The sequence below is a fragment of the Notamacropus eugenii genome, chromosome 6, assembly GCF_028372415.1.
Source record: "Notamacropus eugenii isolate mMacEug1 chromosome 6, mMacEug1.pri_v2, whole genome shotgun sequence".
Classification (NCBI taxonomy): Eukaryota; Metazoa; Chordata; class Mammalia; order Diprotodontia; family Macropodidae; genus Notamacropus; species Notamacropus eugenii.
Window position 1 is genome coordinate 364,021,148 of NC_092877.1, and position 12,672 is coordinate 364,033,819.

Below are 12,672 nucleotides of genomic sequence, written 5' to 3' on the forward strand. Positions count from 1 at the left end.
TTCCCCAATGGAAGAGGAATTTAATACCCATAGTCATCCAGCTTGTTGGTTGGTGAGGAGTAGCTTTGTGAAAGGGAGAATTTTAAAAATGGTAAATAGTGAGATGCTATGGCAGAATTTGCAGGGATTGGGAAGAGAAAGGTAACGAAAACTTCAGAGAGTGTGCTACTCTTAGCCATAAGTTCTAGTTCCTTGTCCCTCTCCTCCCTTATTTACCTGTGAACCCCTAAACTTTCTTCCTTGTTATAGTTTTCAGCCCCTGCACCTTTTTACTGATCCTGGATTCGTATCACAAATTAAATGAAATTAAATCATAAGAAAATTTTTGAGAAACTGTCATATATTTTAAAAATCATTGATTGAGTAGCTAAAGTTCTTAATAACAATTCCAGAAAGCTCAGGATCCCTTAGATAGTAAATGTGAATAAGAGAAAGAAATGCCCTGCATTCTGGGTAAACCCCAAGGACCAAGAACTGACTCAATAAAACATGCATCAGGTAGACCAGCAAGCTCTCTTTTTCTTCACATAGTTCTCTAGTTCACTTCTAGAATGTTGCTGGGATAAACAATCATACAGTTTTGTTTTGTTGGTTTCTCAGTCAATCCTAGTGGGACAAAATTAAAATATGAACATCTTTCCTTTATAAAAGTTAGGAAAACTCTCAATTTGCATGGGCCCTGCCTTCTACTTTGATTGTCACCCTTTTGTACTCAAAACTTAACTCAAGATGTCAATATCTGCCTGCCTCACCTGTATCTGTTTTCCTTAGTTTTCATAGTGCAATGTAGGATTGCCTACATTTCAAATCCTGGATGACTTTAAACAAATCATGTGACTGCCTTTAGCCTCAGTGTCCTCAGCAGTCAAATGAGAGTAGAAAAGGTGATCTCTATGGTCTCCTTGCTCTAAATTTCTAAAATTTCATGTTTTCAAAAGGTGTTAAATTTGGAGTCAGGAGTCCTGGGTTCAAATCACTTAGAAGTTACAGGGTCTTGACCAAGTTACTTGATCCTTGGGGTCTCAATTTCCTTATGTACAAAATGAGGGGATTGATTTAACTATAAATCTGACTTCATTATATGTCATTTTCCTAAACTTAATTTAGAATCAATACACATCCCTCTTAGAAAAAATGTCTCTGTTCAATTACCAAGTATTCACAAGGTTATTAAACATTCACATTTTAAGTAGCTCCCCAAACTACCACCTGCCTCAGCATTATTCCCCCTGAATCACTGCAATTAATTATTCTCAAGACTGTAATAATAAGGCCAAATGATATATTTCTCTGCTGTGAAGAAAGAAAAGAAGAAAGAAAAAGTCTTCTGATGTAATAATCCTTTATTTTGTTCTTGCTTTCATGGAAATTCTTTTCTTCAAAATGTGACAATGTGATAAATGCCTAAATTTTTGTAATGATTAAATCCTATCTGTGAAGATTTTGAGTTCACATTTCTTCCCAAAAGGAAACCAGATAATGCATACTTGCCCAAGCGAACACTTCCACAACCATCAAGCACCATTAAAAATTTTTCAGGGACGGTTTAGCTAGTCCTGGCAATCATAGCTAGTTAATTGCTCTCCAAATTAAACTAATGTGACATTACATTTCACTTTTTTATGTTTAATTGTATGGCAAAGTCTTTGAAGCAGTAAGACTCAGAAGTCTCTTTCAGGCATACTTCTCCCTCTAGCTATAAGAGTTTACTGCTCCTGGGTACATAGAAAGAAATTACACACATTGAGAAAGAACTAGGAGAGATTTATTCAGCACCAACCCGTTTATTACACATCTGATAAATATAGCCTTATAAAAAATATTGTGAATCTATATGGCCCTGCTTTACCACTAAATTTATTCTATATAAATATTGTTGAAAGCATATCTATGGTGAAAAAGCAGTGATGTCTTCTGGATACAATAGGAACCCTGTAAAAATGCTGTCATCTTCACCACTGACGTACACTCCATTCCAATCTCGCCCAACTTCTAGCCAGACTTGGTCTCCTGCATTTAGTTTGAGAATGGTTAGGAAAGATGCCTGATCAATTTCTTGGCCATGAAGTGTTTCCCGAGACTTGGCCTGTTTCTTGTTTTGTGCTATAAGACTGATTCGGGCAGGCCTGCCTCTCACAGTGACATGGTAAGCAAAGACATAAACACCTGGGATACTACAGTTGAATTTTCCAGTGCTTGGATTGTAACTCCCTTGATCATTATAGAGAATCTTGTCAAATTTGATAGGAACGTTGGGAGCAGGGAAAGGCTTAGATAAGCCAGCACTGAATGCTGATCTTTTGACACTTGCACATTCCCCCTTTGAGCCCTTGAGACCCCGAGAGCCTTTTTTCCCAACAGTCCCTCGGTTCCCTTTGCTACCAAGATTTCCCTTAGGTCCAACAGGCCCAATAAGACCAGGAGCTCCTAGATCCCCCTTTTCACCTTTCATACCTGGCTCCCCCTGAATCCCACGTTGTCCATCTAAGCCTTGGGTGCCTTCTCCTTTGTTGCCTTTTTCTCCCTTTACTCCTACTTCCCCTTTTTGCCCTTTCCCTCCTCTCTCTCCAGAATCTCCACAGAATCCTTTATCACCCATCTCCCCCTTTTCACCCTTAGCTCCAGTTTCTCCATTTAAGCCTGGTAACCCCATGTCTCCGCTGTCTCCTTTATCTCCCTTGGTGCCATTCTCACAGGTGTCCCCCTTGGATCCTTTCTGTCCTTTTACTCCAGCCTGCCCAACAGCCCCTTTATCACCTTTAGGACCAAGTCCACCTGAAATGAAAGAAAAGAAAAATGTTTGAGAACTAGTGTGGCCTCGAGCATTGTGTTTCCCACCTGAAACATATATAAGAAGAAAAACAAATTTCAATGTGTTAGGGAAACCTGAGTTTTGTGTCAAGGCATGTTCTACCTGAGACTAGAAATAGTTGTATTGAGATTCTTCTAGAAAAAATACAGAACTAGATACAGAGACAGGAACTGATATTGACATTGGCATCAATGTGGACATAAAAACAGAGAGACAGACCTGGCACATAGTATAGATGCAATTAATATTTAAACCTCATCTTTCTGTATTTGATTAATTTTCATTTTGAAGACAAAAAGGGTAGCATAAGTGCTGTTAACAGATATGTCAGTTCTCAGAGGTAGTGCAGCATAATGGATAAAGAGTGGAAGACTTGACTATGACATGTATCAGCTGTGTGGCCCTAACCAAGTTACTTCACTTCTCAGTGCTCTGAACAACTCTATAAGACGACAAATTACAGGAAAGGTACTGATTTGCTTTGGTAGAGTATGTTTCTTCATTGAGGAAGCCCCCATGTCAATGAACTGATATGATAAGAATCTATTTAACATGATTCTACTTTCGCATTTGACATGCACTATTTGTTGTTCTTTAGTTGTATTCAGTTGTGTATGACTCTTTGTGAACCCATTAGGGAATTTATTGACAAAGATACTGGAGCAGTTTTCCATTTCCTTCTCCAGATCATTTTACAGATGAGCAAACTGAAACAGACATGGTTAAGTGATTTATCCAAGGGCACTCAGTTAGTAAGTGTCTGAGGCCAGATTTAATTCCAGGCCTGGTACTCTATCCACTGAGCCACCTAGCTGACCATGGACATTCATTTACAAATTCTATAGTCTACATTCATAATAAATACATATAACTACAGCTACAAAACACTCTTGGCACAAATAAAGACAGATCCGAATAATTGGAGAAATACTAATTGCTCATGGGTAGGTAAAATTCATTTAATAAAAAATGACAACATGACCTAAATAAATTTATTTTATTCCGTGCCAGAGGAATCAAGTAAAGGATCATTTTATAGAACTAAAAAAATAACAGAATTCATCTGGAAGAATAAAAGGTCAAGAATCTCAAGGAAAATAATGAAGAAAGTGAGAAGGAAGGGGCCTTACAGTGAAATCTCAAACAATATAAAATAGTAACAATTAAAACAATTTGGAACTAGATGAAAAAATAAAGATGTTGATCAGTGAGATAGAAAAGGTATGCAATGTGCAGAAGCATATGAAAACAGTAGCCTACTTTTAATCAATCAAATTATCAAAGCCATTGATATAGGAACTCACTATCCAATGAAAGTTTCTGGGAAAACTAGAAAATAATCTGGAAGAAACTAGGTCAAGACCAACAACTTATACCACATACCATGATAAACTCTAAATGCGTACATAGCTTCAAAATAAACAATAAAATTGTAAAACAGTTAGAAAAGCAAGGTGGGAAAATAATCTTTCAGATCTATGGATAGAAGAGCTCACAACAAAACAAAGAATATGAAAGATCACAGAACATTAAATGAATAGTTTTTATTACATGAAGTTTAAAAGTCTGCACAAAAAAAACCAATGCAACTCATGACTATGGAGAAAAGTTTTGCAGCCATTTTCTATGTTAAGAGTCTCAGTTCTGTACAGAAGCAAAAAAAATTAATTTCCAAAAATAAAAGACATTTCTTAATTGATAAATTATCACAGAATATGAATAGACAGTTTTCTAAGGAAGAAATTCAAGCTATCAATAGCCATGTGAAAAAATGCTCCAAATTACTCCTAATTAAAGAAATGAAAATTAAAGTCACTCTGACCTTTACCTCATACTTCTCACAGCGTAAAAAGAAAACAAAATGACAAAGGTTAGATGGGTTGTGGAAAAATTGGTGCATTAACATAGCAGAATCAGGGGGAAATGGATATAATAACAGGATTGTAAAAATAATTTTGAAAGACTCAAGGACTTTTTATCAACCCAGTGATGAACCACAATTTCAAAAGACCCATGATAAATCACCTACAACCTCTTAGAGTCAGGTTGAGTGTGTGTGTGTGTGTGTGTGTGTGTATGCATGCATGTATGTACGTATGTGTGTATACATACACATATGCATATATATGTACACAATACAGGAATTAGCTTTGCTTAAATTGTGCATTCTTTAAAGTTTTGCTTTTTCTTTATTCTTGAAAGAGTGAGAGGTGTTAAGAAGAAAAGTAAATTTTTGTTGAAAAAATTAATTCAATTTAAAAGCTAAATTATGTGATTTCCTTGAAAATAGGGGCTATTTCTTCTCTGTCTTTGGATCCCTAAAGCCTAATACAGTGCCTGACATATAATAAAAATTAACTAGTGATTGTTGAATTTAATTGAATAGCAGTTCATGTCATGAAATTAGATGTGATAAATATTTGCAAGGTACATTTTAGTCTATGCTGTTATACTAAATATCAAGTTTTAACAAAGCATTGTTTAAAGTGTGATGATCTGAGATACCTTGTTCTCCAGGTTTCCCAGGATATCCTGGAACTCCATTTAATCCTTGATCACCGTGTTCTCCTTTGTCTCCTAAAATGGCATTACTATTAACATATTTTGCAAAAGGACTTTATTAAGAAAACAATCAATATTCATTCAATAACCACGTTCAACTGCAAATTATCCATAGTTAGAATCATTTAGAGGGAAGTATATGCTTTCAGACGTATTGAGAAGATTTTTACCCTAATTGAAGTCAAGTAAGTCCATTTAAAATGAAGTAATGAAAAATAGAAGTAGGCCTGTTTTGTTTAAAAATGAGCGTTATTTAATGTTTCATCAAAATAGAATTATTTTGAAATTTATTTCCTCCAAACTCAAGAACCAAGAAATCAATTCTGCTTGTTCAAAATATGCCTGACCATTACATTTGAATTGTTAAGGTTCTGTGTAATTGTCCATTTAAAAAAATTATCATTTTCCCCATGTAGGATGATTCCACTAAAAAATGTCACATATTTGAATTGCTTGATGTTTTTCTTTTAAAAAAGGATGATGTATAGGCCCTAAAGTAATCCTCCTCTCTCCAGCCTCAACTTCTCCAAATAGTTCCAAATTCCTTTTGGATATCTCCATAAACCAATTGAGAAGCATTTATCCGATACCAAATCTCTGCCAGGCATGACATTGTGCTAGACAATAGATGCTCCATCTTGGTCCCCTACTAGTATTCCATACCAAACAGATTCAAAGTTCAGTCCATCAACTTTTTCATTCAAATTCTTTCATTTCTGTTGATGGCATCACCATCACCCAAGCTGAATTTCTCCATGTTATATATGAGATTCCTTTCATCCTGGATCCAATTATTTTCCAATTTCATTATTGGTCTAATTCAGATGATATAACATCTACATTTTGTGTTATTATCATTAGGGTATTTTTTGCTTGATGTTGTTGATGATGAGGTTTGCTTATTTTGTGTTGTTTTACCCAGGTCCTAAGATTCTTTGGTGTACTGTAGAGAAGTATCAATGTAAATAGCTGCTTAGGGCATTGAGAGATTCAATGGTTTGTCCATGGACACACTTATAAAATCTATCAATGGCAAGGCTTGAACCTCAGACTTCCTGACTCTTAGACTAGCTCGTTATCCACTAGAAATATCTATAGTATCTCCAATAACTCTCCTTTCATTATCCAAGAACACAGTCCCAGTTGAAGCCCTCATCAATACTTGCTTGGGCAATTATAATAGCCTAGGGCCAGAGCACTAGGTCTGGGGTCAGGAAAATCTAACTTTGTAGCCAGCCTTAGATACCCACTAGCTCTGTGACCTTGCACAAGTCATTTAACTTCTGCTTGCCTCCATTTCCTCAACTGTAACATGGGGGCAGCTAAGTGGTGCAGTGGATAGAGTGCCAGGCCTAGAATCAGGAAGACTCATCCTCATGAGTTCAAATCTGACCTCAAACACTTACTAGCTGTCAGACTTTGGGCAAGTCACTTAACCCTGTTTGCCTCAGTTTCCTCATCTGTACAATGGTCTGGAGAAGGAGATGGCAAGCCACATCTTTACCAAGAAAACCTCCAATGGGGTCATAGAGCATTAGACATGACTGAAAAATTACTAAACAGCAACAAAATGGGGATAATAATAACCCAACTCCCAGGGTTATTGTGAGGATTGGGGTGGAATCTAGTCATTTGTGCTAAGCTAGGTCAAAGCAAGAAGTGGTTTTAGTGATGGGAAACTGCATCTAACTCGTTGCTCTACTTGCATTATAACCAACAACCTAAGCTGAGACTTCAAGGCAAAGAACTAGAATAGTCATCCCTTGGCTGAAAGGATATCTGCTTTTGATTCTCCATCAAAGCATGTTCTTCAGAGCCTTATTAACAACCACTTTCCCTGTTCTCTTTTTTTGCTCTGCTATTTCCAAAAGTCTAGCTTCCAAACTGCATGAATCACTGAAGGAGTTCATCACTCATCTCTATTTCATAAGGAGTTCCACTAACATAATTCAGCCCCCAAAGCACTCAATGTTTCTGAGGCTGAAAATCCCACAACTGACAAGTGTGAAATAGCTCAGTGTTACCTTCACATCTTTTTACAGTAATTACTTTGCTGAATGTTCTACCACAAATGAGTCAGGCTGCTCCTGAGACACAACGAGGGTGATATATCGATAATATTCCATTTCCTGACGTGTGACATTGAGGCAAAAAACATTTAATTTGATGGATACAGGGTATTTCTACAGAGTGGCAGTGTTTGCCAGGAAATGCCTTAATGTCGCAGTGACTGTATATAGCCTTCTATCTACATCCATAAGTCAGTGTAGCACAAACTAGAATTTCTTAGAGCCAAAAACTCTACCGCAAGCCCTCTCCATTGGGCAGCCCAACTGGGATTACAGAATGTTAAAGGCAACATAGGTTGCCTATCCATGAGGGCCTGGGCCAGGGAGGATCATAAGATTAAAGGACCACAGATAAAGACCTAAAAGGAATTTCAAAAACCATCAAATCCAACCCCTTCATTTTACAGATGAGGAAACTGAGGCCCAAGTAGATGAAGTGATTTGCTCAAGGTCCAGCAGGTAGTAAGCATCATAGGGAGTCTCTGATTCCAATGCTACACCTTGTATGGTTGCTTAGGGGAGAAATTTTGCCATCTAGCAGCTTCCTGTTTTAATTAATTCTTCTTGCTAAGTGCAATAAATGGATCCACAATTTTTTCTACTAAAGGACAGTAAGACCTTTCAGAGCCCTCTAAATTCAGGACCTTCGGGGTAGATCCTTTATCACCTCAGCCTATTTACAGATCTGAACAATAGGCCTGAATGAAATAATCTGTATAAAGTACTTCGCAAATGCTAAAGTATTCTATAAATGTCAGCGATTGCTGTTATTGGAGCCAAAAGGTCCCTTCACTGTCATCTAGCCCAAAGCCTTCATTTATAAAATGGGGACATTAAAACTGAAAGGTGAAGTCATTTCACCTGAAAGGAAAGCCCAAGGTCACACAGTTACCTGCTGTCAAACCCACCGAACTCATACTCTCAGACTCCCAGTCGGAGCCTATATATAGTTTTCTACTTTGCACGATTTTGGTCAGAAATTCCTAACATGGATTTCTATGGGATCCTCTGCTGGATTTATATCTCACTGATGAGAAATTATGTTCTTGATGGGGAAGTTCCTATTGGAACATTCCATCTGGGAAAATACTCTGTAACTTAAATTCCCTCCTAAATAGGTCAGTCAGGTGACAACCCATCTGGGTTTTTTCAACAGGTAAATCAGTCATTTGTTAAAGTCTTAATTAACTGCTCAAAGTCAGCATTTTTAATATGAATAAGTCAGCCCCTTTTTAATAGACATGGTCTTATTTTAGCAATGCCAAAATACCAAGGGGTACACTCCAAATTTTACCCAGAAATCCATTGGCATAAGAATATATTTATACACTTACCCTTTTCACCTTTGTGGCCCTTTGCACCCAGTGGTCCAACAATTCCTGGATTACCTGGTCTCCCTAAGTCACCAGTCTCTCCCTTGGCACCTGGAAATGTGAATTAAAACTCACTTACACAGAAAAAGTATCCCTATGAAATATACATATCCCAGGGACAGACATTTTTTTTAACTAAAGCCACAGTGATTCATTTCCCAGCTATCAAGTCCAGGTAGGACTGAGACTCTGCACTTGATTTGAGCTATTGAAGAAATTCCCTAGATAAGATTTTCACCTGATTTATAGTCTTTTGTTTCCCAAAAAGGCAAATGGACCCTGATAATGCCTGCCAATGGGATTAATGAGATTGATCAAATTCTTTAGAGAAGAAAAACTTCACCAACTAAGAAGCTCCATTATACCTCGGAAAAGACAATTTAGTGAGTGCATTGGCTTGACTCTCAGAGTGGTTTGAACAATGAAAAACATCAGGGAAGAGCAAACCTGAGAAGTTTAGAACAATTATTTGAAATTTGAGTAAACTTGGACCTCCACCTTGAAGTGGGAAATAGTAATATGTCAAATCAGTATCTTCTTAGCTCCAGAGCCACAACAGGAATTTTTGCACTAGGACAAATCCCAAATCAAACCTAGACTACATGTCCTCAGTTGATTGGGGTACAATAGACATCAAACAATGGGAAATAAACACTCCAGAACATAAATTTAATGCTACTGCTGGGTAGACAGTCACACTCAAGTATGAGAAAGTACATCCCAGTGTATCATCTGGTAACATTTTATTTTACCCAATTATTCTTGCTTGCTAGTCTTATGCCCAATTATTTCTACATTGCTGGACTGAAAGTGGCTTCAGAACCCTCTAATTTTGACCCTTTCTAAGTATAGAGTCCTGTGGCAAAATCTGTGCTCCACCATCTTAGTTAGGACACTCCCTTTCTCTACTATATCACCTCTTAAGTGAAGAGGTCTCATGAGGTCCTGCTGGGATTTCGTTTCTAAACTACCAGGCTGGGCAAAGATTGTAGAACTGCATGCTTTATATCAAGTCTCTTTATGGCAACCCTAGCTAAAAGCAACCAAGAGCAACTAAGACAGACAGCTGGAACGAGCTACCAAGTCCTCCAAATATTTCACAAGGAAAATAATCTCTGCCCAAATGATGGGAAGTAAACTGTGTAGGTGAGTTCATTCATTTGTTATTTAGTCATTTTAGTTGTGTCCAACTCTTCATGACCCCATTCGGGGTTTTCTTGGTGAAGATGATGGAGTGGTTTACCATTTCTTTCTCTAGTTCATTTTACAGATGAGGAAACTGAGGCAAACAAAGTTAAGTGACTTGCCCAGGATCATGTAGCTAGTAAGGGTCTGAGGCTGGATTTGAATTCAGGAAGACGAGTCTTCCTGATTCCAAGCCCTGTCCTCTATCTGCTATACTATCTAGCTGCCCTACGTGTGATTCCACTAAACTATAAATGTTTGCTCCAAAAGAAATAAATGTTTCATCATTAACACTTGAAGGAGACACTGAGGACAAAATAGAAAAATGAGAATGTTTCTCAATGGATTCTACACTGGAAAGAGATAAATATTAAGAACTATTGAAACTAATTATTATCATAATCTTGATAAATAAATAATTTATGCACTGCCTACATAAGGTATACTCCCCCCTTAAAAAAATGAATCCACTTTTCAGAGACTCATGTATTTCAAACTGAAATTCTGATTTTGACTTTCTGTGCTATAATCATGTAAAAGTGAAGTGTACGTCCAGTGATGGCTCACTATACTTGAGCCATTTGCACTTTTAAATGTATTACCTGGAATTCTATGAAGAAATTTGCTGGTCAAGGATAGAGAGCAATCTGCTTTATTTTCAAAATATATTTTCCATACCTAATCCTATCTAACTACAAATCACATTCCAAAAAACGATCAGTCAAAAGACACAGATACCATCTTTTTTACTGAACCAATGCCAGAGATATAATATGCCAGAGATATTGACATTGCCTGGCAAGAGAGATCAAGCGATGATGAAGGTTTACATCATCGGTTATTGCTCAAATGCTCACTTATCCATAGTAATTTTCCTTTAATCCCTACCTAGTAGTTGCCCTTATATTCTAGAACTATAAGCCCATGACAATTTATATGCTAAAGTAGAAAATGTTGGTGTTCTTACCCAGTCCTCATAGAAACCAAGTTCTTTTCAAAGACCAAGTTTAAGCAAAAACAGAGCTAAGGGTGACTGAGGCTCTGTTTCATAGTACTGAATTTAGAGTATGCTGCCTGCTCTTGCAGTCTTGCAGCAGTACAGAAACAACTGAATTTAGCACCTAACCTAAAATAGTTAAAATAAGAAGCTGTTACAAAAAAATAAGTTTGCCTCTGGCTTGGGTGCAGCTACCTTTGAGGGCACATTTCATACCACTTTCCATAGATAGATTTTATATTATTTCACCTTGGGCACCAAACAAACCTTCATTATGGCTCTGAGTTCTACCTAGACCTGGTTGGATGATATTTCCCAAATATTTGCCAATACCTGGCCTTCCAGGCTCCCCCGGCTCTCCTTTTGGCCCAGGGGCAGGCATGCAGCAGTCACAGCAATTAAAAAAGAAATCTGCTGTATCCAGAGTGAAGTTATCAAAAGGGAACAGAGTGACCTCCGGGCTGAAGGCAGAAGTCATCGTGGGAGGCTCTGTGGTCATTTCCTCCATCTCATCCGCCACTGTGAATGGTGTTTCTTCTTTAGCAGGGGAGGCAGTGGATGGCTTAAAACCTTTGGGGACATCTTTTGCAGGAGGTTTCTTGGTAAACTTTGTTGATGGCGTGGTCTTGGCCAGTAAGCCTATTACAGCAACCGCTAAAATGACCAGGTTAGCCCAAGGCCAAGAAAGCATCCACATGGTTAAAGCTGAAAGGGGAAAAGAAGGGAATGATATAACTTCCTTTCTGTAGCTAGACTGATAGACGAATGCACACATTCAAGGGAGCTCTTGGATGGGTGAATACTTTTATCATAGGAACCAATTTGTTTCCCTTTTTTTCTACTATTACCTCTTCCAAGATATTGTTCCGACTGGGTCAAAATGTCTTGCCAAACAGCGAACACAATCTATAAAAAAATAAAACACAACTTAATAATTCACACGCCCTGTGGGAGACAAAATACTTACAACTTCCTGACTTCTCTCCCTTGGATTTACTGGAATCAAATACATTCATATTATAGGAAGATGAAAAGTATTGAACAGAGTAGTTTATACTGGTAAACTCAATTATTTCAAGGGAAAAAAAAGAGTACCAGATTCTTTAAATCTCTTCGTTATAATGTGTTCTGATGTGAGAGTAATCTTATAAACTCACCAAAATGAGAAAAAATAAATTAAAAAATACCAATATAAAGGAAAATATAAATTCTTCCCCAAGTCTTTCTGAGAAGTGCATGGGTGAAAAATCATTAAAGCACAGCCTTGCATCCCTTCTCTGACACATACTGGTTCTGTGACCCTAGGTGAAGAACGAAATTTCTCAGTGCACCTAGGCAATCGTCTAAAACTGTATTACAAACCAAATACCAAGTTGCAGCAGTTGGGTCTTGGGCACGTGCCTTCAGCTTCATGGATTCTAATTTCCTCATCTATTAAATGAAGACGTCGACATGATAACAACTTAAACTCAATAACATGTTCAAGTTTACAAAGCGTATTCTTCACAACAGCCCTGGGAAGTAGATGGTGTTATTATACCCATTTTGCAGGTGAGAAAACGGAGGCTATGAGTGGTTAGAGTTTACTAGAGTCTCATAACAAGCAAATGTCTAAAATAGGAATTGAACTCCAAGTCCAGCACTACCTAAGTGCCTAGATGGCTGGCACCTGCA

The 12,672-nt window shown here is 37.6% G+C and overlaps 1 protein-coding gene across 1 annotated transcript; it reads right to left on the minus strand.

Moving 5' to 3' along the window:
* Positions 1 to 1,359: 1,359 nt before the first annotated feature.
* OTOL1 (otolin 1) lies at positions 1,360 to 11,697 on the minus strand. The gene is made up of 4 exons (XM_072621019.1): positions 11,332 to 11,697; positions 8,778 to 8,867; positions 5,318 to 5,389; positions 1,360 to 2,775 (listed from the first exon to the last, which is right to left on the minus strand). The coding sequence occupies exons 1-4, from the start codon at positions 11,693 to 11,695 to the stop codon at positions 1,889 to 1,891; spliced, it is 1,413 nt and encodes a 470-aa protein (XP_072477120.1). The 5' UTR covers positions 11,696 to 11,697; the 3' UTR covers positions 1,360 to 1,888.
* Positions 11,698 to 12,672: the final 975 nt, after the last annotated feature.